Below are 21236 nucleotides of genomic sequence, written 5' to 3'. Positions count from 1 at the left end.
TAAATCTCAAAATGTTTGAAACCACTAGCTTAGCCAGCTTTCCCTGTTTGAGAACAGCTATTTCACCTTTGTTTCTATTGTGTAGTTCTAAATGTGTTACCTGTTCAACTCCTAGGGAGCAGAGCTGTGACTAAATGCAGTAAAATTCATTGGCAACCTGCAGTCTTGTTGCAAAACACCCTTTTCTCATAAGGCAGTAAAGATCTGACATTTCTTTTCAGACTGCTTTCAGCTTTTAATATTTAATATTGCTATCATCCGTTTTCTATCATGTTCTTTTTATTTAATGAGTTGTTGAAAATATTTACTTTCTTCTCCAAACATCTCTGTCTTGTAATTGTTCTGGAGGCATTTGGAGCTAAAGTCTTTGATACTCTGTTTATCTGATTTTAGCTCAGTCAAAATTTCTATCAGAGGAATCTGGAAATCATTAAGATAATTTATGTTTTCCATCTAAACCCATTAAAATAATAGTTATTATAATTCTCTAGGCTCAGTGTATGTGTGTGGTTAGGTTTTAAACTGCTGTTTCCAGGATGTTCTAATAAGGTTGGCTCTCTTTTTGCCTTAGTGTGGAAGTACTTTTGCTGAATTTCATTTGATTATCTGCCTTTGGCTTGATACTGGGAAGAGAGAAGTGAAATGGCTTACTGAATTTGGTGAAAAACACCAAGAAAGAGAAAATTTGACACATGAGTGACAAGATGTGGATTCAGTTCCCTCTTCTGCCAAGTGATTTCTCTCTATTTGTCTGAAAATGAGGGTGAATTCTCTTTCCCCCCACGCTTTTGTCAGTCTAGAATCTCGAAAATTGAGGATGCCCTTGTTATGTGCATATTGCCAACAAAAACTGACCCCAAAAAGTAGAGAGAGTGTCAAGGAGTCTTCTTGTTAAAATGGATGACATTGCTGGGAAGTCAGTACTTCTTTGGGATTTGGTGGTGCACCTAACAAATGTCTCTACATTTCTGGTTTATTTCATAAATATATTCCCAGATAAATTCATGGTAGTACAACCTTTTAACAACTGTTAAATTATATACTGGGGATTTTTGGGTAGCAAACACCAGCAAAAAGGATCTGGCATGTGGGATAAGTTTAACCTTTGATAGCAGTGTCAACTTCTGTCAAGATCATGAAATACTTGCTTAGTCTTCTAAAATGTTTTTGTTTATTTTCAGTTAATAAAATATACAACAGAACCTGCTAAATTTCTTTCTCTCCCACATGGTTAAGAGAAAACTTTTGCATGCAGTGAAAGTTGTATAAATAACTGTAGGCAGCTTGGAAAATACAGATACAAGAAAATATATTGTGGGAGCCAAGCCATCTAATTTACTGCCAGGATTGCTCAAACAAAAAAACCAACAATATTTATCATGGTAGTTTAATTAAGTGAATTAAAACTTTTTAAAGTAATTGAGACCATCCATGTTATTGATTGCATAAAGTGCTCTAAGCAGAACGAGGGAGCACTGTGTCTAAACAGCCTGTCCCTCAGCAAATACAGTCTTTTTTTTGTAATGTGGCTGTGGTGCAAGGCTAGGGGCCCAAGTGCAAGTTTGTCACTGAAACATTACATTTGTAAGTTTAAGGAAGCATAAACAGTGTTCTAGTCTCTTAGTCATGGAACTTTCTTTTCAAACTCCTATAATTAAGCTAAAACTGAAATGGAGGCTCTAACAATGTGTGTCTATATACTTTGCCATTCACTGTTGATATTTCCTTGCCTATTGCTAAAGAGCAATCTGTAATCCTAACTCTTCTTTACAGTAGGCACTAATGAATTGCTTTATATTTGTCTTTAGATAGAAGAAAAATGTATGAACATTTGCATATTGATAAGTGGGGAAATGGTTAAAGACTATCACAGCTGACTTGGTCTTTTTGGTCTTTTTTTAATGATAGGAGACAGGAGGTGGAGAAGTGCATTATGACTGTTAAATCCTCAATACCCACAGGAAGCCCTTACTTTCTAGGTAAGGCACTCAGCCCTGTGAAGGAAAGGCAGCTGCTTGTGACAGATGATTTCCATTTGTTTCCTTGCTCACATTAGTTGTTCCAGCTAAACAATTCACTGAATTTTCTCTGATGCAGAAAAATGAATTTTTCTACTTTATGTAGCTAGGAAGTAGGGCAGTACTAACATTTTGGTTTCTTCACCAGCAGTAGCGAATAAATTCTATCTGGACATTTTGAGATAAAAGTCTGTTTTGCCTGTGCAAACTGCCACTGAGGCTTAGATACCATTGTTGCAAAGCTGAGAGCAAACAGAGCAGCTGTTTCAGTCCAGTTTAAACATGGTGAACAAGAGTGAAGCATATTAACTCCAGCTGTATACTGATAACAGCTGGGAAGGAAAATCACTGCAAGGGAACCCAAAGTAAATTAGCAGCCTTGGCTATCATGAGTATGACTCCAAGGGAGGAGCAGCAGTGAAAGTCTGATCATTTGAACCGTGGAGAATTTAATGAGAAATTCTCATGCTTCTTTTCATGCTTCTGTAAAGATGCAGAGCAGGTTCTGGAGCTGGTGCCATTACCTCTGAAGGTTTTTGATGCAGATCTCTTCCTGTACTCACACTCATGGACAATTTTAAGATGAAGGCAAGTACTGAGAGAGGGATTCTGTGCAAAGTAATGGTCTTTGAGTTAGAGGAAGTGTCCATAGCTTACTATCTCCACTTGACATCTACAGAATTTGAGGAGCTTTTAATGCAAGAAAAATTTGGGGGATATTACATTTATTTCCATAGACTTTGTGTGATTCTCTAGCTGTCTTTGACTATACAAAGACTATTATGGCACTGTTCAAGCTGCAGTGGAATCGTTTCTGTGTTGGTGCACAGATGCTTTTGAAATTTCTTGCAATTTAAAGAACTGAGCAAACATGTCCATTTTTCATTTTTTGGTAAAACTGCATATTTTCTCCATGCTTTCCCCCTCTATCTTACTTATCTTCCTCATCTCTTCAACCTATGTTCATGTTCTGTTTGGTGTCTTCTAATCTTCATTGAGTTAGAATTGTGTCTTGAGTGTGCTCTCCTAAGAACCTTGTGTACTTCAGGTGGATGTGAAAGGACTTTAGACAGCTAAAGTTTTGGACAGGAGGCAGTACAGCTGTCTGTGTCTCTCTGAAAAGAGAGCATAAGGATATGAATAAAGACATTTAAATGAGGCCAGTTAGTATTGTCATAAAGTTCTTATAATGTTAACCAGCTGTTAGAGACTTGTTCTCATTCTTTTGTAGATTACATGCCTCTTATTTTGCTGAAAGTCAGCGTGCTTTATTTCTGTGTGCACACCAAACAATTATATAATAAACCAGGTCTTCAGTTTCATGTGTATACAATTATGAGAAAGCAGTAGCTTCTCAAAGAAGGCAGTTTTGGCATCCTTCATAAAGCCTGTTTTCAAGTTAAAAGTATGGAGTATGTCGAGTGAAAAATGTAAACATGTATGGATGTATGTGAAAATAGTAGGGGAGTGAAAGAGGATAGGAGAAACATGAACAAGGGAAACAGAATTAAAAACACATCTTGCAAATGGCTTGACAATACCATGTCAAAACAGTTGTAAAGCTGAGTAAACTCCAAAGCCCAGTGGCACACACAAATATGAGGAGAATTTTAGTGCTCGCAAGACAGGGACCTGTCTGGGTGGGTCACTGAAAGTATTTGAATGCCATATGTTAAAACTACCTCTTTCCTTGCACTTTTATATCAAAGTGATTTTTCTCAGTGAGAGAAATCTGTTGGTTCTGATCCTTTCATGACTGAAGTAACTTTCTGATTGATCCTGGGACTGTGTAGAAAAAGCAACTGCTTATTAAATAGCTGATAATACTGCATTCTGACTTTACTTACTCCCATCTACTATGCTTTGTGTTATTTTGTTTTTCAGGTCTGATAGCTGCACTGGATCGCTGATTGAGGTCCCTTCTAAATTATAACACTAAAAACAATGGCAACAGAATGTATAAAAACCTGCTGTAAATTGTGTTTCTGCGTGGACGAGGAAAAAAATGATTGTGAGTTCTGACATAATGAGGGTTTAATAAATGTTTTGCTGCATTAGTGATGAGATGTCCTATTAATAGAATTACTGTGTTACCCCTGATAAATTTGATTTCTCTTACAACATTCAGAATTCTTTGCATACCTCCACTTGGAGATTGAGCCCATGCTTGTTAATATTATGAATTGGAACTGAGAAATAACAGTTGTCTCAAGTCTGCTCTTTGCAGTCTAGAATACTGTCCCAAAAAGCCAGCTTTGTTACCCAAGGTTGTGTAAAGTCTTAGATATTTCAATTTCAATATTTCAATTTGAATGCTTTTTGGTTTTTTTTTTTAACTCTGGGTATTTTTAACTCTGTTAGGGTTTTGTTTGGTGTCTTATTTGTTTGAAGAACTCATCTATGCTACAAATGTAGCTCTTGTGCAAATTCACTTAAGAAAGTAGCTATAGGTACAGAAGCTTGGGCAACAAAGAGTTTGGATCAGTACAGGTGTAAGGAGGATGAATATCTTTTCCTGATGCTAGTCCTGAATGCTGTAAAACTGAATACTAGCAGCTGTTAAGTAAAGTATCAAGCAGAGATACTATTAAATAGAAGAGATCTGTTCATAGTATTGTTCAAAAATTAATGCACATGTGCACTGTCTGTCTTGCTCTTTATTTTTAGCAGTTTCCATGGTGCAGGAATCTGAAGCAGTAGCTGCAAGCAAGCCAACTATTGTAGAACAGCCTCCATTGTCTTCTGTGTCAGTGAAGCGTCAAGTTGGCTGTTCTGAGGATTATTTGCTTTCTAAGCTGCCCCTGGATGGCCAGGAGGTACCATTTGTGGTCCCTCCATTCAGAATGGCTTATGTACAGCCAAAGAACCTTCCTGGTATCTCACATGCTGGAGGGATTAAAGGTAAAATACAGACAGTATTGCTGAAATTGTTGTTTAGCTTCTGCTGCACCTTCAATGTTGTTAAGTATTCCTACTGAAAACATGTTTGCAGAACTTTGCTAGAAGCCTGGTCTTGTTTCAAAGAATCATAGATTATGCTGAATTGGAAGGGTCACACAAGGATTATCAAATCCAGCTCCTGGTCTGCACAGGACACCCCATGAGTCACTCCAGGTGCCTGAGAGCATTGTCCAAACACTTGAGCTCTGCCAGGCTGGTGCTGTCAGGTCCCAGGAGAATAGGGAGCTTGTTTCTTTTCTCTCTGGAAATCCAGAGAGGTTTTGGGAAGAGTGTCATCCAACTGTGAATCTCTCTGATGTTGTGTGAATAAAACTGAATGGGATGATTGCACACCAGTGCTCATATTCAAAAGTAATGGAAGATGCTTAAAGGAAATGGAATCTTTAGAAAGAATTTATTGAGTTTAGTGGAGCCAAGACAAGAAAGACCTAACATATCCCCAGTATCCATACCTCTCAAGTAAAAGGAGGAGGGTGTTTTGGCTTTCATGGTTAATATTCTGGTATGTTTTAACATACTAACACATCTTCCTTTTCAAATTTTGCCAATAGATGGCAGGTGCTACTATCTGGCACAATTTTTTGTCCCTATTATTTCCTGCTCCTTTTGCTGTTTTTTGAGAGGCCAGGGGGTACAGATCCCCTCTTATGAGGTTTCATATGATACTATTTCTTTTCTGCTTCACAACAGTCTTGTACTTCATCCTCTGTTACTCACATACTCAAACTGCCAAAATGAGGTACATGCAGCTTAGACACAGTGGCATTTAAAAAGAACAGGATTCTATCTCACTAATGAGAGCATATGCTACTGTTAGGCTTTTAGTCCTGCCAGGAGATGCAGAGAATTAGGTAAGGGAAAACTTTGGCACAGAGACATACCTGAACAGTTGTTTTCTCTAGGACTGCTTTGCCTCAAGGACATGAGAAGCTGGTGGTATGTTCTTAGCCTCATGTGGCTTTATTTCCTTTCTGAAGGTGAAAAGCCTAATAACTGAAAGAAGGCAATCATATGTTGCATAACAACTAATTCAGTACTACCTAACTTTTTTGTGTTTGTGGGCTTTTATTCCCACCCTTCCCTCTTCTTCTCCCTAGGTCCCTGCTGTTGCTTCTTTCCTGCTCCTGCAGGGCTGTTACCAAACTTTTTGCCCACCCACTGCTGCATGTACCACTGGCACCATGGCCAGTCAGTGCAGACTGGCCATTCTGTGCCCCATCTTCTCGTGGGCTTCATTTGGCATGCCAGCAGCCATTAACAGGCAGCTGAAGGGTTGGAGGTAGAACATGTGAGGCCCCCTCATCTCTGAGCCTGATCTCCCCAGTTGCCTGCTGTTTCAGTAGCTACTTGTTGTAAGTTTGTGGTTGGATATGCTATGGAAAAGCAGGACATACTCCTGATTATCCCCTTTGCTACTGGCTCTGCCTTGCTTAGTCTAATCTCATCCTCAAGATACAGTACAGAGAAGTTCATCAAGGACTTTGAGGCATGGATGTTCTCCAGAGAGAAGGAAGATGTATCTAACAGCCTTTAGGTGAATGTTTTCCTTGTTCATGCTGTTCTTACACAATCTTAACAGTCAGTGACTTGTCTACATTGAGAATTCTGCTTCCTGATAATTTCTGAGGGACCTGATGTACAGAGTGGTCCTTTAGGCTGCAAGCTATTAGATCTTCTGGCAGGATGACCTGACTCTTGAGCAAATATTTTAAATTTTTGAACAAATAATTGAAAAGTGACTCTTATGTCAAGTAGGCAACTTTCATTTCTCTTTCCAAATATAAATACTAATTTTTTTAAGTATGCAGCTTTAAGCTGCATGAAGTTGTGCTTAAAAATGCAGTGTTTACTTTTTAGGGAGATTTACTAAATAGAGTGAAGTGTGCTGTTGTTCTTTTTTCACATTAGCCAAAGCACCAGCATACTCAAAAAATGCATTTAGGGTACTATTTTCTTAGACTGTTGTTAAATATCTGTAGAAGTCCAAGTGCTGTTCTCAGTTCCTCACCATTTTCTGTGCATGTCTGGCCATTTTCCTTTAGTGAAACATGACATGCTCAGTGTTAGCTCTTGGCAACCCTTCTGAAAGCAATTAAGTTCTGGCAGCCTTTCTCTTCAGTGCTCACTGCAGTGAATCTCATGCTCTCACAGAAGTAAGCTCGCAGGAAGAAGTGCTCCTGGTCTGGAACATTGGATTTTCCATCATCTGCTGTGTAGCAATTCTTTGTGGCCTCACTTTTAGTGTTCATCCTGATTTACATCATGCTCAAGCCCATTTTGCTTGAGTTCTTGTTTTATCACTGCCCATGTTCCATCTCAGTGTTTAAGTTTTTTACTTTACTAACACATGCAGGAGAGGACTCTTGAGCAGTGGTAGCTTGCCTCTTATGGTGCAAGATACCTGCAGAACTGAAGGTACTTTATTGCAGGGTAAAGCATTTTTTAAGAGACAGGTTGAAGTCCAGGGAGGGGAAGTGAAGGAAGCAAATATCAGAGTTTGGCAGAATCCAGATCATGCCATTCTCTAAAGTGCTGTTACATATGGCTTCTTTTAGTCCAGACAGTAAAAAACACTACAGCAGTGTTCCTCACTGTTTTGCTGACCAAGGCATACATGTTTTTTCTGAAATTATTCTGAGCTGAGTAAAGGGGTGGGATTCAAGCAGTCTCAGATATGTCTACTTATGCCTCAGCCCACAATTCAAGTAATTTTGGGCTAGTGAGTTTATCATGGACGGACTTGCCATGGAAAGTAGATAAGGAAACTGCAGTCACAAGCTGCATTATCTTTCTGTACAAGATCTTCCTGAAGATCTAGGGGTCCAGTTAGTTCAGTAAGAACATGCTGGGGGTAGCTAACTAAATAATTTGGAGGTTTTCTGTACACAGAGTGCTACTTTTGCGGTTAACTTCTGTCTTCTTGTCTGTCTTTGAAACCTTCTGTATTTAACTTACTTAGGCATTTACTGCAAAACCCCAAGAGAGAGTATGCATAGTTTTTTATGGCCAATTTAGTTCCAGTGTTTGCTCACACACTGTAGAAACATGACATAATGCGAATGTGTGTTTTCTTTTTTTTTTTTTCCCCTTTACCCAGAGTAGATAATACTGAAATATTTTGTCCTTTGCCCTGAAGGCACTCTGCCTGCCTTGTGAAGCCAGGCAGCATGTGTTCTGTCTGGAACTCTTGCATTTGCTGTTTGTTGTGCCTCACAGAGTCAGCCAGAGCCTCGTTTGGCGAGCGGAAGGCAGAGCTGCACGGCGCGTTCCAGTGGCCCAGCTGTGACGTCTACAACCCCTTCTATCTGGAGCATCGCGTCTCGCCTGATCTCATCAGGCGCTGCCCAGCAAAAGCAGATAGCAGGAAATTGTATGGATCAGGTGAGAAGGACCACACCCGTGCTTCTCTGCCTTCCTCCCCTTTTCAGGGTTTATAGGTAAGAGGAATAAAAGCCATTAGTCTACAGAAGACTTGTTTGGTTATCGCGGTTCTCAAGCTGGTCGGTGTCCTACAGACACTCCTTGGTTGGTGAATCAATCCTCAGAGCCAGCTCTGCTTAATTTTCAGCTGCACTGTTACTTTTTGTCTTTTAGGGGCTTAACAAGGCTTGTATGCATCACACAAAGGTAGAGAAATTGGCAGAGTGAGATATTGCCAATTAGTTGTCTCTGATCCAGACCAGGATGCAGTACTGGAGATTTCAGCTGCCAGTAAGAGGAGTGGGGGAGATGGAAAAAGGAAGCCAGGCAGTATGTTGGGTAGGAGGAGTGCCTGAGGAGTACCTATATGGGAAGAGGAGCAAGCACCAAAAAGCATTCAGGAGCAGATGATAAGAACAGATGCAAAATGGGGCATGATGCTGTATGCCAACTTTTTTTGCCATTAGCTTTTGAAGCTACAGCAATGTCCCCACTTCTGAGTGTGCAAGAATGAGGGAGGGCTGCGAGACAGTAAAAGTTTAGATAGAAAGTATTTGGCTACCTAGGTAAAAATTGTCTTCTGTGCTGTTCATTGGTGTAGGTGTCCTGTAGTGAATACTGTTCAGACTGGAGTAAATGACTAGCTTGTGATTGCTAAGGCAAATGCATTCAGAAAACTCCAACACTCCAGGAAAGGTCTACGCTCTCCATGAAATTGGAAACTGGCAACAGCTCACATTTTTAAAGATGTTTTATTTAGGATGGTACAGCATTCTTATTTTCAGCTGGGGGAAAATGTCTCAGTCTGTGTTCTGTTTTAAAAGAATTCTGAATCACCATAGAGACTACATGAAAAGACTATTCCATACATTTTTTAAGAGAACAGAACACATGTACAATTTTAGCAGCCTTTAACACATGGTTTTACCAGGCTTTGTAAGCACCTGTGGTGGGAGCCAAATGGGTTTTATTAAACTGTCTTGAACATCTTCCCTTCAGTCCATCATCTCTTTTTCCATTTTTCCTCAAGCAAAGAGAACACTTTACTAATTTTGTCTTAGTAAGTTGAAACACAAGAAAGATTTTTCTATTGTGTCCAGATTACAGTTCTAAAATTTTTCCTTCAGAGTTTTTTGACAGCTGTTTCAGAACTTAGAACTTTATCCATCTATAAACTATTAAAACAAAACTCTAAACCTAGTTTGTCACAGCGAGTACGGTGATATTTTTCATGTGTGTTGGTTTAGAACTACAGAATGTATTTATTTGGAAGGTACAAAATTAAATTCTTGAATTTTAATGTGAAGCTCCTTCTCTTCATCTTAAAAAAAGCCTCCACACAAACAAACTGAAAAGTAAACTCATTAATGATTTTCTGAAATTCTACTTATTATTGGTAAACAACATATTTTTATGATTAAAATATTTCTGCATTTTTATATTTTACAGGCAGCTTTCTGTATAAAAATCGACGTTTTTTAATTAAAAATTTAATTTTGTGGAAAAGACAGCATCTCTTCACCCCTGCCTCATCCCCATGTTCCTGAAAAACATTACCAGATAACAGCAGATCACACTGCCTTTAAACCATTTTGGTCATTTGTAATCTGTAGGATTGAACAGATAATTTCCAGCGATTAGTGAAAGTTATTCTTAGTTAATTTTTTTCCCTAGCAGTGGTGCTGATGTGATTTTTATTGGTTTTTTTGTCTTATTAGTTAGTGATTTAAGAGCCAGTGCTTTGGCTGGGCCCCTGGATGTGAGCCGTTCGATGTTTGATCTGAGGAGCCCCCCTCACCGGTTCATCAAGGTGAGTTCCCCTTGCAGCCAGGGTTACACTGAGAACTCAGATTACTCAGTCTGTCTGTCCCTGCTGCATTGTTTCCAGAGTAAACACTGGAGGGCATTGCACTGTACACTGAGAGGACTGGAGACGAAATTTCAACATCTTTACCAATGTCAAGAGGCTTTTTCCTGGTGTCTCCTGTGACATTTGCTGTTCTGGCCCAGAGGGGCTGTTGAGAAACCCAAGTAGGCAGTTAGGCAGGACAGGACAGACAGCATGTCATGGTTCATCATCTTGTGGTTTTTCCCATCAGTTGAACAGTGCAACAGTGGAAGTTTCCTTTGACACAAAACACTGTGTTTATTTCTTTTATAATAATCATGTCTTACATAGCAATGAAGTTGTGTATATATTCATGAGCAGAAAAAATGTCTGCTGGTCCAATGGGTCCTCTATTAGCTCGTTGCAGCAAAATAGTAATTGCATGCTGCTGGATCAAGAAACTAGTAAGGAATCAGGCAATTATTTGAAATGGAGTATTTAGTTTTCATCATTTCTTGTCTGATGGTATAATCTCTGGGTTTTGCACCTGTTGCTCTGAATTGATTCCTTTTTTCCTGTCCCCAGAGATATGATTCAGTCTCCAGTGTACCCAGCAGTTCTTCTTCCAGGAAGGATTCACAAGGCAGCAACAGGAGTCTGGGTAATGTTTTGTTTGTTTACCTTGTAATGAAATATTTCCATTTGCACATGACACATTAAGCTGTTTCTACTCTGCTGTTGATGTTTTTGTTTGGTTAGGGTTTTTTTTGAGATGAATCTGACTAGGAGATCAGCTGGAGATGACCTGGCAATTTGAAATTAAGAGTTTTGGACTTGCACTGTCTTGTTGTTTGGAGATTGAGCAGATGAGACTTTGAAAAGTTCTCATGCTTTTGAGAAATTCATTCTTGGATTTACTACCCAAGTGAGCTATGAAATCACAGACACCTTGTTAGGATGGAATGCAGCACCAGGTCTCAGGTGTAGTCCTTTGTCATGTATCAGTATTTTTCTGTGTGAGGTGCCTGAAATCTAATATCCATATTACACTGGTAATTAGACAAGAATGTTGCATGCAAACCCATTATCCTTATTTATGAAAGAATGCTTAAGAAGTGGAGATGCAGCAAAATAAACCCTCAAAAATTAATCAAGTCCCCACAAAAGTCACCCTGCTATAAGTCAAAGTTTGATCCAGTCTCCTTCTAAAAGAAGACTGAGGGACCTGGTTCCAGTCATGACAGAGAAATGCTGGATATTAAATGGCTCTTCTGACTTGGAGACAGCATAATAGTAAAATGTTTACTAGACTGGAATTGAAATTTGAGAAAGAGACCAATTTATAAACTTAACAGTGAAAAAGATTAAGGGAAGTGATAGGATATAAATGTGTTCTGACTGTCTCAAGAACATGTTTTTTTCCCTTTCTTAAAGTTGTTTGAGTATAACACAACTTATTAAGTTCAGTAGAGATAACCCAGGCACATAGTGTGATTCTTGGTATGCTCTCTTGTGCAAGGCCAAGAAATTGGACTTCTGTGATCCTTAAAGATCCCTTCCAACTCAGGATATTCTATGATTACATTATTCTGTTCCATGAAATGTGAAGGCCTTTAGCCATGCAGAAGGTCAGGTTACTGGACTTGGTGGATATTTTGTCCTTGAAATGTAGGTGTTAAAATATTTCAAACTCATTTTGAGAGAAGTTTGTGAAGATAAGCAGTCTACTTACTAATGTGTTCCCTTATTTCTGGAGTGAACTTTTAAGATACTGCATTACTTATAAAAATATTAATTGGCTTTCTTCCATAGATACTATTACGTTATCTGGTGATGAACGAGACTTTGGAAGACTGAATGTGAAGTTGTGTTATGTTTCTTCTGTAGAGCAGATTTGGATCACAATTTTACATGTAAGTAAATATTAATAAGTTGGTTATTTATTCAAATAATGGCTATTCAATAACCAATGACTATTCTACTATACTTAGTGGTAATTGTCATAAAATTTGTCTCTATGTTACTTCAATAAATACTTTTAGGAAAATAATAAATTGTTTATAAGTGTTATTATAAACAAAGTTCAGTCGAATGTAATACTAGGCATCAAAGCATCTTCTTCCCTTTTTTTTTTTTTTTTTTTTTTTTTGTTGCAGTCTCTGTTCTACTGCAGTCAATAAAAATAGTATATATCTCCTTATGTTACTACACATATGTTCAAGTTGTGAATTGAGGAACTACTCAGCACATATTAGAGAGCTGAGCTGCTCATAGGCTGGTCCTGCTATGGACATTTTCCTGTGAACATCTGAAGGCAGTAAATGGGAGCAACTGTGGAGGCGCCATTTAAGTGACTTCTGTGATTCTATGGCTTTAAATCTAACAGTTCCTTCAGGGCAGAACCCTAACAGAACTTTGAGGACACATAGCTTCTTGAGGCTTTTATGTCAATAAATGTGATACTGTTATGGTGGCTGTATGTACTTCCAGAACTGTGAATAATTTTCAGGCAAGGGTACTTGCGGACAGAAACCTTGTAAGTACATCAAATGGTAAGTCTTGCATTGTCTAAAGTGACTTTTTTCAATGTTGCAGTGCAAGGACCTGAGCTGGCCTTCTAGCTGTGGGGAAAATCCTCGTATCTGTGTCAAGGGAATTCTCACACTGCCCAAGCCAGTGCATTTCAAGTCTTCTGCCAAGGAGGCCTGCAATGTAAGTAGAGGCATGCAAAATACTGAGAAATATTTTTCCCCACAAAAAATAAATGTGACAGGTAAATGGATTTTTAAAATAGACCAAACATCCACTCCTGTGCCATATTTGCTGTGGTAACTGTCCAGGTGTGTTTTACTTCTCCCAACTTCTCAAAATCCTATTAAAAGCCTTATTCTACTTCCTCCCCCTGTATCTTCCCTTGCATTGTACTCTTGCCCTCCTTCTCTCACAAGCTGGCAGGACAGATTTGCTCATAGGGCACTGAACCATGAGCTGCTGGCTGTGGCACCTCTGTGGTGGGGGACCAGAGGAAGGCTGGGCATGCCTGTAGGTGCACACTCATCCCAGGGAAGGGAGCTGAGGTACTGCCTCTCATTTGGCAGGAGACAATTTCACACTTTGTCCCTACAGAAAATAGTAAAAATTGGTCACATGGGACAAGGTTCCTGATAGTAGCAATAAAAGAATATTAAGGGGGTGGAAAGTAAAGCAACATAACGTGAGCCAAAGGTGAAAGAAAAAAAAGTTAGCTGGAGAGTCTGTATCAAAAGGTTGGAGAATCTGGTACCACAATGTGTGTGTGCTGTTGTAAAGCTCCAGAAGAGATGGCCACAACTTGTTATGGTAGTGAAAAATAATCCAAGACTTCAGCCCTGCCAGGGTGTGACAACACAGGGGTGAGTGTGTCTGGATTTTGCACTCTAAAAGCACACTTTGCCATGGCAACCTAAAGTGGCAGTCAGAAGCAGTGGCTGTAAAGCCAGGATGCCTTGGTTTCTAGGTTTTGGGCTCAGTGGGATTCTCTTAAAATGATAATGTTACTCATCTGTTTTTCTTTCTAGGACATTGAATTTATGGAAACTTTTGTTTTTGCCATTAAACTGCAAAGCCTGCAGGCTGTCAGATTGGTATTTAAAATCCAGACACAGACTCCCAGGAAAAAAACAATTGGGGAATGTTCCTTGGCACTGCGGGAGCTGAGCTCACAGGAGTCCAATCATTGGCTGGATATATCTCCTCCTTCCAAAGCACCTGTAAGTGCCAATACTGGGAAAGTATCTTCTTATCTCTCCTGGAAGGGGTTGCTGGATATGAAAGTACAATAATTCAGTAGTAAAAACTAGAGGGATTCTTTTTTTTTTTTTTTTCCTTTTTACTCTACTTCCTTGGAGAAAGGCATTTTGATGGGGAAAAAATGCAGACTTTTGAACTCTGCACATAGCTGTTCTGGTCATAAACTGCAGATGTTTCTAGGAAAAGAGCTAGAGCAAGCTCTTCCACACCATGGCTCACAGCTTGAGGGAGGGACATTCTGGGGAAATGTTCAGCAAAGAACACCGGGTAATTGTCTTTTCTGACCAAAAAAGCATCAGAAGATCCTTAGGACTCACAGCAAGAGCTCAGAGCAAATGGAATCTGCTTTTGTTATGGAAGAAAAGTGCTAAGATCTTCAGTGGCCTGAAACTGCAGAGACAGCCATATATTTAATGTTCAGATTGCATGCTGTGAAGTAATAATTCAGACAGTTCATTTCCATTAGTGTAATAAGAAGCAGGTGGTTTTCACAGTGGGATTTCCTTTCCCCCTACCCTCACTTTGTTTGTTTCTTTTATAGATTGTGTCTAGACATTTGAATTTTCAACAAATTAAACTTGAATTAGCAATTCAAAAGCAAATTTTATTTAAGTGTGTCTGAGTAATATGAATGATACTCTTGATTTCTAGCATAAGTTACACTTGACATTTTTTAGTTCTAATGTGAATAACCATATTGCTTCAAAAGCAGTAAGATGAAGTGACAGAGGGAGCTGGTATCCAAGAGCCCTCCAGACACTCTGGGATTCATCCCTGTGGTACCCTGTGAGGCAATAGAAAGCCAAAGCTCAGAGTCAACAAAGTGGCTTCCTCACAGGGTTACATAGAAATTTTGTGGCTGAGCTACAAAGAGAATTTGGGTCCCTTTGATGAACTGGGGCCTGACTTTTCTTTATCTAACCTGTTGCTCTCTTGCTTAGTGCATTTTGGTTCATTGAAGTGCAGTAAAACTTGAAGGCAGCAAAGACCAGCAGAGTCCATTTAAATGAAAGCTGTCAGGAAAGGTGACATTGGCCTTTTCCTGCTGCTCTTACAGTGTTCTGAGGACATTACAGTGTGACAGGAGAGCAAAGAGGATAACTCAGTGTAACTTTGATACTGGCACAAATTCTAAACGCCCCCCCCCCACAAGAATCAGACTGGAGATCTTGATACATCCACTGTGTGAGTGGCAGTGGTGTATGTGTGTGGGCATGTAAAACATGAGTACTTTCACAGCCCAGGAAACTACACAGTACACAGTCACCCTAAGCGCTCATGACATTAAGTGACAGGACCTTCTATCAATGGAAACCATTGTTTATATCTCCATATTGCAAAATTCAAAAGGGTGGGAGGGCAACCCTGAAGGTTTTTGTGTCAGTGGAGCTTAACTGCTCTCTCACTTCCACGCCCAGATTTAGTAAAGTTGCAAGGGCACATCTGGTTTCCCCTGCATGTGTCTGCTCTTACCACTGCAGAATCTGTACCAGGTGAAAACTGAGGACCAGGTGATTTGGCCAGTATCCCTGGCTGCAGCCCACAAGGGCCACATGTGCACCCCACATGAGCAGCTCATCAGTGGAGCACACAAACTGCAGCTATGACAAGTGCAAGATGCACTTACATCTGCAGGTTCTGTATGCAACACATGCTTATGTTTCTGTCCAGGAAATCCCAGATAGAAATGTGGGAGCCCAACATATGACAAAATTCCTGTGTTTCCTGAGTTTATAAACAACTGAATCCAGATGTTATGGCAACATTCTTCTGCTTGTAGGTGTGCCGTGCAGAACTTCAAATAGGAACTTGTTTTCAAGCAATAAACAGGAGGATACAGTTACAGATTCTTGAAGCACAAAACCTTCCTGTTTCATCTACGCCACTGTCTTCAAGTAAGTCACATCAGCTGTTTCATGCCTCCTCTCTGAAATCATTTGTGACAGGTAAATTGCTGCTCAAATGGGTTGGCAATTCATAACATTCTTTACGAACCTCAGACTAACACATTGTGTGGTAGATTTCCATTGCCAAGGCTTGTTTCCCCAGATGTCTTATTTGATTACATTTTGTTTGGTTTGAAGATGTGTGTTTATGTATTTTGGAAGATTGTTATCCCAGTATTAATCCTGACATACAAGAGCATTAGCTTGCACTTGCTGTTTGGATACTGTGTTAATCAGTCCAATATTACTGAACATATTCTGTTTATGTGACTGGTCAGGAAAGCTATTGTAGAGTTCTTTTGGCCAGACTTTTGAGAAATTGTTGCAATTTGAAGCATACATATGGACCTTGTTGGCTCCTTTTTGGGTGTGTTGTGAGTAACCCTTTGTGTGTTGTGCCTTTTTCCTTCCCTTTTGTCCTAGATTTCTTTGTGAAAGTTGGAATGTTTAGTACAGAAGGGATCATCTATAAAAAGAAGACTCGCCTTCTGAAGTCCACTAATGGCCAAGTGAAGTGGGGAGAAATGATGGTTTTTCCAGTTAGCCAAGCAGAACAAGGAATTAGCTTTCTCATCAAGCTCTACAGCAAAAGTTCAGTGAGAAGAAAACACTTCCTAGGACAGGTCGGTTTCTGCTAAACAGCCCGATACCCTTTACTTAAAATCCAGTTCCACAGGTTACTTGGTATGAATTTTAAAGTACTTTAAATGAGGCGACATATAACAAAATAGTAAATTCTGCTAAATTCTTCTGTATGTAATCCAAGCAAAAATGGTGCTGGGCTCTTAAACATGCACTACCATGAGAATGGGAGTTGGCACTTGATTTTTCTTTCAAAAAGAAATCCTAAGGTCAGTTTTGTGTGGAGTATCACTATGTGACAAATTCCTTCCAAGAGATATAGGATCTCCTGGTTGCCTTTAGCTTTCTAAAGAAAAACATAGCACCCACAGGAGCTCCATAAGCTACAAGGTCCTGTACTGTAGTGTCTCTTGGGAAGCATTTGTGTGATCATATTTATTTAACCACCATAAAACTTAGTAGTCTGGTCTCATTATTCTCTCAATCCTCTTCCCCTGCTTGTTCTAATTTACCATCATCCTGTACTTCCTGTCTCTCTTCTTCTTGATATAGTGAGCCATAGCTGTTCTTAATGCTCTGTGCTTTTCTTGTCTCAGTTAAATGCAGTAGCAGAATTTTAATAAATGCATAAAATAATAATATAGACTTGATTTTGAGACTCCAACTGTAACATCCCATGTCAGATGGAGGACTGTGCTGTCCTTAGGTAAAAAAAATGGTACTGTCCTATTCTGGTGATGTTTTTTGTGCCTGCTGAACACATGTAGCTACAGGAGATGCTCATGTGCTATAAGATACAGAAATGATGTGCCAGCAAGAGTTAGGTGAATTTCCTCCATTTTTTGTAGCCTCATGTTGCACATGTCTCATCTTCCTGTTGGTGGAATTAAATTTGAAATAGGAAAAGAAAAACATTTGTTCTTCTTAGCTGTCCTGCCTTGGAGGATGGGGGGTGGAAATGACTGAGTACGATTTTGCAGTCATCTAGCAATATGTGAGGTAATCTCCATCTGATGAGTTACATTTCATTGTGGATCTTATTTTTAGGAGGAGGAAAAGTTGTGCTCCTCACAGGTTTTTTGGCAAAGGTTGTTTCAGCTCATGAAGGCAGACATTGCCACATAACACATGAAGACAAAATACGGCTCAGGGAAAAATGTACTTTGAGCAGTTGGCTGGGTAGCTGGAAAAAAATGAATATAGCTGGATCTATTAACTTTGTTCTTCAGAGAATGGTGTTTAATTGGATGCTGTTCTAAGCAGACAATACATAGATTAGGCTGCTTTTACAGGCATGTCTTTAATCATGAGCAAGATGTACATTGAATCTCTGTGGATGAAACATCAGCTGCCCATGGTATTCTGGAAGACATTATTCTCACTTCTTGAGGACTCATGCCCCAGCAGTATAGGCTAAATGTACTTCACGGACAAGGTTTCTCAGAAGTCTTAAAAGGACTCATTCTTGGAAGACTTGAGGAAATAGAGTCCTGTAAATAACGTTACCTACTTACATAAGCAGCATTCTTTTGGCAATGGAGGCTGGTGATAATGTTAAGGGGGAAATTTTCCTACTTGTACTTCATTTCCTCATTTAATGGCCACCATCCACTAACTGAATACTGAGAAGAAAAGGACTTTTACTACGTGACTGTGTGCGGCATGGGCATGTTATAACCTCTGTGGAATGCAGGTCTGGCCCTGGCTGTGGGAGTGTGCACTTGGAAATGCTCATGAAAGTGCTGGACAGCTCGTGCCGGATGCTGCCTGGCCTGGAGCCAGCTGTGTCTGACACACAGAGCCGCCCCTGACCCAGCGTGAGCGTTTGAGTACAGCAAGGAATGCTCCACTTAAAACATCTTATTAAGTACTGAAACGTTAGTATGCACTGGGTTCTCTAAACTGTTTTAGAGGCTAAATTTAAACACAGACTCCAGCTGAAAGCCAAAATGTTAGTACTAGCAGAGCTGTATTTGTTGCTGTTATCCTTTGGTCACAGTCTATACATTATATCTTGTCCTACACTTCCATGGTATTTATTTGGAACTAGTAAATGCCAGGTTTTGTTATATCAGGTAAACTAATTTTATTTATTTTTTTCTCCTTAATGCAGATCTGGTTAAGTTCTGATAGCAGCAACAGTGAAGCAGTAGAGCAGTGGAAAGATACCATTGCAAATCCTGAAAAAGTTGTTGTTAAATGGTACAACATTGGCCCATCTTGAAGACTGGAGATGAAATTCAAAACTGATTTTTCTACAGAAATTCATACGCTGTCTAAAATAGTATAAATTAAAAATAAATATATTGTCTGTGCAAGTTCTTCAGAAGTTCTCCACTGCATCATGCCTCTGTGGAAACAGAAAATTCACTTTCACCAAGAGAAACACTGGTTAAATACTACTAAAAAGAAGACTTGGGAACTGGAAAAAGTGCTCACTTGATTTTCACAAAATCTGTCTTGAAAAAAAGATGTTTGCCCCTTTTGGATTTCCTAAAAGCACAGAAATTCAATTATGGAGAGAAGCAACTTAAATCAATTCTGTTTCACTAGCCACTGACATCATGCTCACCTGCAGTGTTGTTTTTGGCAGACTCCAAACCAGGGAATGGGTCATGTCAGTGGCTTGATTCTGGGTACCTGTGAGCATCTGGGCTTGCTGACACCATTTGATCAGGATAAGGTCTGCCTGAGCAATTGGGGAAGCTGTGGCAGCAGGAGAAGACATAAAGGGAAGTACACAATAAGGCAGCACCCATAAGCTTTTCTGATCTCCATTTTGGATGAAGGGTTGTTCAGAAGGCTGTAGCTTGAGCTTGCCCCCATCCTTTTCTCAAAACAGAGATGGAAAGATAAAAGTTCCTCTGCCTTAGTGATCTTTACAAGAGGGGCCTTCCAGACTTGCTCTGTTTGGGTAAATTCTGGCTGGAATCAATGGAGTAGTACAAAGAGGCAATGACCCTGCCCAGGATCAGAGCCAGTATTTGTAGATTGCTTTTTATATAGAATACTTATATGTAAACCACTTCCTATCTAGTCAAAACACTCTAGCATTTGCTTACATTGCCAAAACACAGGCTATCATGTACAAAGGCATGAGCAAAAATTTACTGACTTAGGTGCTTTTTGATATTCATTAAAATGCAGCACTGTAAGGGATTCAGACTTTTTTAAAGGATGGGCTGCTACTGCAGAAGAATTTTTTACATGTCTAGGATGCTAAAAAATTATGTGTGGGAGTATATTTTTATTACTTGTTTCTAGTAAGACATCAACATTTTTATTGCAAATTGTATTTTTCCAACAAAATGCTAAGATTATATTTTCTATTAGTTTCCATATTTTCAGATGTTTATTCATAGTTATTTTTAAGGAGGGAAAATACCAAGTATATAATTGATACTGTATAAATCTAAAAGCACCGATCTCTTAGCCCTACTTCAACTACCTGATTAAAAAACACATATTTAATTGACTCCACTGCTTACATATGTACTGTTGGCTGTCTGGACTGTACAAATATGTATGTTGGTATAGATGCTGAATAAATCCACCTTTCTTCATGACTTGGATCTAATCCCACCATCTGACAGGATCTAGAGTGGCAGTGAGAGCACTCACTGCTGGGAGGAACATGGGGAGCAGAGAAAATGCTGTAACAGGAAAGCACATCTTCTTCAAGCATACACCTCAGAGCATCTTTACTTCAAGTTTTTGTCTTTGAGTGTCAGGAAAAAATGGAATTGCTTAGAAATATTTTTTTTTCATCAACTGATAATTGCAACTTCAACTATCCACTTTGTTGTTGTTGAAATTTAATATTTTCAAAACAGAAGGATTTTTAGACTCGTACATACTCCGCTTTTCAGTAAGTCATTATAGAAGAACTGAAAAAGGGTTCTGCATGTTACTTGGAGAACAAACATTGGTTCTAGCTCTTACTCTTTGCAAAGCTCCCAGTAGGCCCAGAGGGTCTTGACTGACACTGATAATTTCCAGCCAGTTAAAACAGTCAGGAGGAGCCTGGCCTGCTGGGAAAAATGAAAAAAGGAAGTGGGCTGAACTGATATTTTTGGAGTTTCTTTATTTGAATACAGGGATCTTTTTTATTCATTGTGGCTGAACATTTTATTCATTGTGGCAATAAACAAAAGTGCAAGCTAACTGTTTCCTGATGCATAATGCTGTTCTGTTTAAAAGAGAGGACAGGGAATATCCCAGTGTTTTGTAGACTTCAGTTACCACAGCAGTGGTTCCACAGAGTTTGCCAACTCAGTGGATGCTGTATAAAATGGATTTCTGGGACTGTTTTAGGACACTTACCCTTCTAAAGGCCTAACTAGGCTTTTTTTTTTCTTTTGCTATGCTAATGTTTAATCTATATGTTTATAATAAAAATCTATGAACAGCAAATATTCCTTTTCCCCCAATTGTTTATACTAATGTTTAGCAGCATCTCAAAGTGAAGTTCAATTCCTACTATTTTCTCTGAGAAGATGCCAGCTAACAAACACAGTTCTGTGTAGAGCTGTCTGTTGGAGAGTTAACTGCTGGCACACAGGAGATCCATAAAGCTTCTCCATGCAAGGTGCACCCAGGTACTGCAGCACTCTGAAGAGCTGCTCTGAGGCACTGCCCCATCCTGTGCTCATTCCCAGGCTTTGGCAAGTTCTGCATTTGTGTGTGTTCGTC

General features: G+C 39.4%; 1 protein-coding gene across 2 annotated transcripts in view; it reads left to right on the top strand.

The window, feature by feature from the left end:
- The window catches only part of TC2N (tandem C2 domains, nuclear), a 30756-nt gene extending 9799 nt beyond the window's left edge, over window positions 1-20957 (top strand). For both annotated transcript variants that reach the window (XM_059475182.1, XM_059475181.1), the window contains exons 2-12: window positions 3903-4029; window positions 4686-4919; window positions 8196-8360; window positions 10118-10209; window positions 10813-10888; window positions 12040-12140; window positions 12823-12939; window positions 13785-13976; window positions 15797-15911; window positions 16386-16585; window positions 18658-20957. In XM_059475182.1, coding sequence (XP_059331165.1) covers window positions 3963-4029; window positions 4686-4919; window positions 8196-8360; window positions 10118-10209; window positions 10813-10888; window positions 12040-12140; window positions 12823-12939; window positions 13785-13976; window positions 15797-15911; window positions 16386-16585; window positions 18658-18768 — 1470 coding nt within the window. In that variant the 5' untranslated portion in view covers window positions 3903-3962 and the 3' untranslated portion in view covers window positions 18769-20957. The remainder of the gene's footprint in view (window positions 1-3902; window positions 4030-4685; window positions 4920-8195; window positions 8361-10117; window positions 10210-10812; window positions 10889-12039; window positions 12141-12822; window positions 12940-13784; window positions 13977-15796; window positions 15912-16385; window positions 16586-18657) is intronic.
- The last annotated feature ends 279 nt before the right edge of the window (window positions 20958-21236 follow it).

The sequence above is a fragment of the Ammospiza nelsoni genome, chromosome 6 (genome assembly GCF_027579445.1).
Source record: "Ammospiza nelsoni isolate bAmmNel1 chromosome 6, bAmmNel1.pri, whole genome shotgun sequence".
NCBI classification, from domain to species: domain Eukaryota; kingdom Metazoa; phylum Chordata; class Aves; order Passeriformes; family Passerellidae; genus Ammospiza; species Ammospiza nelsoni.
This window is presented reverse-complemented; position numbering and strand designations above follow the sequence as displayed.